Source organism: Asparagus officinalis, chromosome 7 (assembly GCF_001876935.1).
Source record: "Asparagus officinalis chromosome 7, Aspof.V1, whole genome shotgun sequence".
In the NCBI taxonomy this organism is placed as follows: Eukaryota; Viridiplantae; Streptophyta; class Magnoliopsida; order Asparagales; family Asparagaceae; genus Asparagus; species Asparagus officinalis.
The window spans coordinates 23,412,361-23,416,889 of record NC_033800.1 but is presented as its reverse complement, the minus strand read 5'-3'; the positions used below and the strand labels follow the sequence as shown (position 1 = coordinate 23,416,889).

Sequence of the window (4,529 nt, the reverse complement as noted above, 5' to 3'; positions counted from 1 at the left end):
GGTTATTAGGATTCCTAATCTGTTTTGTTTTTTGTTTTAGAATTCCTAGTATGTTTATGATTTTAGGATTTTTATATATATGGAACAATTGGAAGAGAGAATTGAGAAAAAAATTAGGGATATTTGGAGCACAGAAAAGAAGTATTTTCTGAGCTATTGGTTAGAGTTTTGTTTGAAGAGAATTAGAGATTTGTTGGTGAGATTAATTGGTGAATTTGAGTGATTTGTAATCTCAGTTTGTACACTTCTTCTCTATTAGTGAAAATTCATATCCCCTTCTTACCCCGTGGACGTAGGCAACTTGCCGAACCATGTTAAAATTGGTTGTTTGTGCTTGTGGCATTGATTTGGTTCGTTTGGCCTTCTCTCGACGTTCGTTTGATTTGATTTCTCGTAGCACGTTGGTTTGGTTGTTTGGCTTCCGCAGCGCTCAACAGTGGCCATATAGCACATCGAGTGTTCACTGATGTTACGAACAATAAGATATTATAAATGGCACCGTTAGAAGTTACTTTTTACTCTATCAAAATTCTGAAATTACGATGATTTATAGTTTTATGTGGGAAACATCTTCATAGACTGAGCATTTTCATGGATCGAAACATGGACTAACGATAATGTCTCTTTTTGAATCCACTTTAAACGTGTGATTGATAGTATTTGCATCCTGACCAGTTGTTTTGCTACCATGTTAAAATTCTCTACACCATACCACCAAAAATCTAAAGGTATGATGGTATTAAGGTTTATCAAATGGTATGTAATAGTGTTCCCATAAGCTAATTTTTCATGTGAAGAATGTTTCAGATAAGGACAGTGCTAACTTGACTTTAATTTTAATATTACTTGCTTACTAGTATTAGAATGATCACAAGGTGAATCTCTTCGTCTACAAAATAATCAGTTCCTCATACTCTGTTATCCACTTGACGAGTAATAAAAAGAGTTTATTCACCTCATGATGGCAACACCAGCAACAATCACTGTTCATGACTCTCTCTTTAAAACAACAATGTGCCACAAATCAATTGGTCCCCAAGAACCGAAGCCTTCACGAAGTAATAAACTAATGTGATCTTTGGGGATTAATCATCCTATAAGTACACATCAGCACACATGCTTACGCTAGAACAAGAGTTTTAAAGTAGTCAGGAGGGCCAACGCGCGGCAAGAATAATGACGGCCAATGCTAATTCTGACAAGTAAAAAGTAGTGGTTGACGCATTTGATTTCTTCAGGGCTTGGACGTCGTTCGTGTTTTACTCAGCGTCCTGGTGGTAGTTATCATCTTTAGTGCTCTTGTTTGCTTTACTTGTTGGAAGACATGCGCCACTTTTTGTGGTGGACCTAATTGCTCTCCATGATGGGCTTTGGCATTTATTTACCTTTTCTATATTGGTGGACTATTTATACATTTGGCATTCAATTAAGTCAACAAAATTTAATATGCAACCCTGTCCATAGAAAATATCTTGTTCCATAAAGTTTTTTTAAGAGGGGATTTGCTAGAAATCACCTTTAAAATAGGGTCACTATAAAAACCACCTTTGATTTTTAATTTATATATAAATTACCTTTAAATGAGTTTTTTTGTTGCAATCTATTACCTGGACCCACTTTTCAGTTATTTTTTCGGTAATTGACCTCATCTAACCTCTATTAAGGATTATCTCTGCAATATAATTGATACTTGACAGCTAATTATAGCAACAAAATAGGAAAAAGAAAACAAGAAATCTTAGCTCAAAGATGAGTCCAGGTAGTTGATTGCAATAAAAAAACCAAATGCGATTTCTACAAAATGATCCTATTTTAAGGGGGATTTCTAAGTTGGAAAAAAACCCTTTTAAGAGTACACCAGCCGTTTCATGGTTAAGAAGATACTTGTTGTATATTGCATTCATTTCAATTCAGTCGCTTTTTCAATTTTATTTCTCATATTTACTCCGTGTAATTTAGAAGTTATCATGACATCTAGATATAAATAGCTTCAATAACTAGGATGCATTCTCCTAATCTCACCTCCAAATTCCACAAGTTGCACTACCTTTGTCACGTACTAAAAATCTAGACTATTTTATGCGCTGATAATGTTTTTTATTTATTAATCCACTTTAAATATACGTCTGGTGAATTTTGAATCTGGGTCATTTCAACACCAATTTAAGTTCCGTTCCACTACACCGAAGCTTGAAAAGTGTGGTGAGGGTTCGTGATGGTTCTTTCGTTTCATATTAGAATGCTTTTGTTTTTTCATCATGTACACCATGAACGCATAATAAAATAAATAAATATGGTTTTTTTTAGTACCTTAGAGTCTTTGAAAATGTATCTCGCTCTCATGATGCTATAGTAAGAAAATTCAAGCATTTGAGACCTATAAGTTTCAGCTTTGTGGAGCTAACAGCGCCAATGAGCAATACAACGTTGCAGTCACTAAACGTACGGTAGTGGAGAATGACCTCAATCATTCACAAGTTAGGTTTTGAAGCACATCATCGACATAGATACATGTGTTGAGAATTGAACGCTATGGGGGCATCAATTGGGGCCATCATGCGTTTTCAACAGTACTCTGTGAGACAACAAGGCTAAAGAGGGAGGTTGACTATGTGACATGAAACTCTCTTTTTCGCGCTATATAAACCTCATCACCTCCTTTTCATTGATCACCACTTGTTGATCAGGGGCACCGTAGATGATGGGCAAGAAGAAGGCTTTGTTTCGACTCTTTGCTCTGCTACTGTGCTGTTCTTACCTCGTGTCTCTGAATGCGGCGCCTCTATCTCGCAGTACTACTCTCCGTATCGGTTCTATTTTCAAATTTTTTTTTCTAATTAATTTCTGTACTAGGCAGATTATTATTATTTTTTTTGTTACGTAAGGATTTACTATATTTGTTATGCTGATTTCTTTTGTGGGTATTGCTGTAGAAAGCATTTCAGGTTATAATCAGCAGGGAGCTTCAGCGCAAGAGGTAATTAATTAATATCTTTCTCACTCAAGAAACTCCTAATTAGATCAATGCATGATTATCCATTTTATTCTATTTTGCTCTGCTCAAAGAGTAAACAGTTCTTGATGCATCGAGACTACCTATGTTCTTGGAGCATAACCATATATATCATGCATGGTTCTGCTCATAATCGACGAGGACAGCCGATCGCATAAAGACTAATCTCATCTCCGTATCGTTTCTCCGATACCAAAAAAAAAAAAAAAAAGCGACTGAAGATACATATTTGTAGCATAGAGTTTCTATCCAGCTAAAGGGCTAAAAAATACTCGTCATACGAATCATAAATTAAACTTTGATTCCAAGGACGCTGCATGCCCCTTGAGACCCTTGCCCTCTACTGATCGCCCAGCGAGAATGCCTCCGGCCTGGGAGACCTCCCTACCCACGCACCCCCGCATTCGGTACGTACGTAGTTTTGTAAGCGATGGCGCGCAATCTCAATCTTTTTTTTTTTTACTTCTGGCATAGATAATTAGTAAACAATCAAGATATTATTTCAATTTTTGGGGAGTGAGATCGAAGTGGGAACGTCTACATGCTCAGCGATTCGCATCTCGCAGGTGTGAATGCGAACTGGCTAACAAGTCGGCGTGATTATTTAATTTCCCAAACAATACAAGCTCCATGCTCTTTTATTAGGGTTTGATTTGATTATTTTGGTGCAGGCGATGACTACGGATCAGATGGCAACGGAGGAGGAAGCGTTTGGAGAAGGGAGAATGAGCCTGGAGGTTGATGATTATCCTGGTTCTGGGGCAAACAACCGCCATGATCCAAAGAGTCCCGGGAAAGCTTAAGATATATCTAATGTTGTTCGACTAGATTATATTAATTTTAAAAGTGATCGAAGGAGTACTAAGTGAAAGATCAGTCGGATCTTAGAGCTTCTTTGTATTGTAGGAGTCGCGCGAGAGGCTTTAGTCAGTGTTATAAGCTAAACTTAATTAAAAGTTTAATCACGTGTAATTTGTAATACTGTAGCCGGTTTTGGTTTGAAACCGTATGTTGTGATATTAATAATTAGTACCCTATTAATTAGTTCTGCATACGCTGATGGTCCCTCCCTCTCCCCCTCCCTTTCATAATCATTTGTTATTTAAATTAGACGGTTGCAATTCGCTTCACATCTAAAAATTTTACATTCGTGTTTTTATTTTGTGCTCGAAACGAGTCATTGTTAATGTTGCGCGCAGCGGAAATTTCGGCAGCACTTCAGCAGCACAACAAGAGAGTCAGATCGCAATAAGAATTCTTGTTTCTCAAAGGGAACAAGAATCTGAAGCCTAATATCTCATCAAAGTGAGATATTAGCTCTTCCTCTCGTCAGCTCTAGGACTGCGCGTCGAGGGAACCTAAAAAGCTATTATAAATCACCCAAATAGCAGTACAACCAATTTTATGTGGTTCGGCAAATTGCCTACGTCCACGGGGCAAGGAGGGGGGAGATCTACTAATAGAGGGAGAGAATACAACTAGGGTTTACAATCACTCAATCTAAACACTCAAACAA

The 4,529-nt window shown here is 37.3% G+C and overlaps 1 protein-coding gene across 2 annotated transcripts; it reads left to right on the top strand.

Moving 5' to 3' along the window:
• Nucleotides 2,457-4,065, top strand: LOC109850907. Of its 2 annotated transcripts, none has more exons than XM_020420991.1 (3): nucleotides 2,457-2,804; nucleotides 2,934-2,977; nucleotides 3,685-4,065. In XM_020420991.1, the coding sequence occupies exons 1-3, from the start codon at nucleotides 2,699-2,701 to the stop codon at nucleotides 3,814-3,816; spliced, it is 282 nt and encodes a 93-aa protein (XP_020276580.1). In that variant the 5' UTR covers nucleotides 2,457-2,698; the 3' UTR covers nucleotides 3,817-4,065. The 2 variants fall into 2 exon arrangements, with proteins under 2 accessions (XP_020276580.1, XP_020276581.1); XM_020420992.1 differs by having other exon boundaries at nucleotides 2,570-2,792.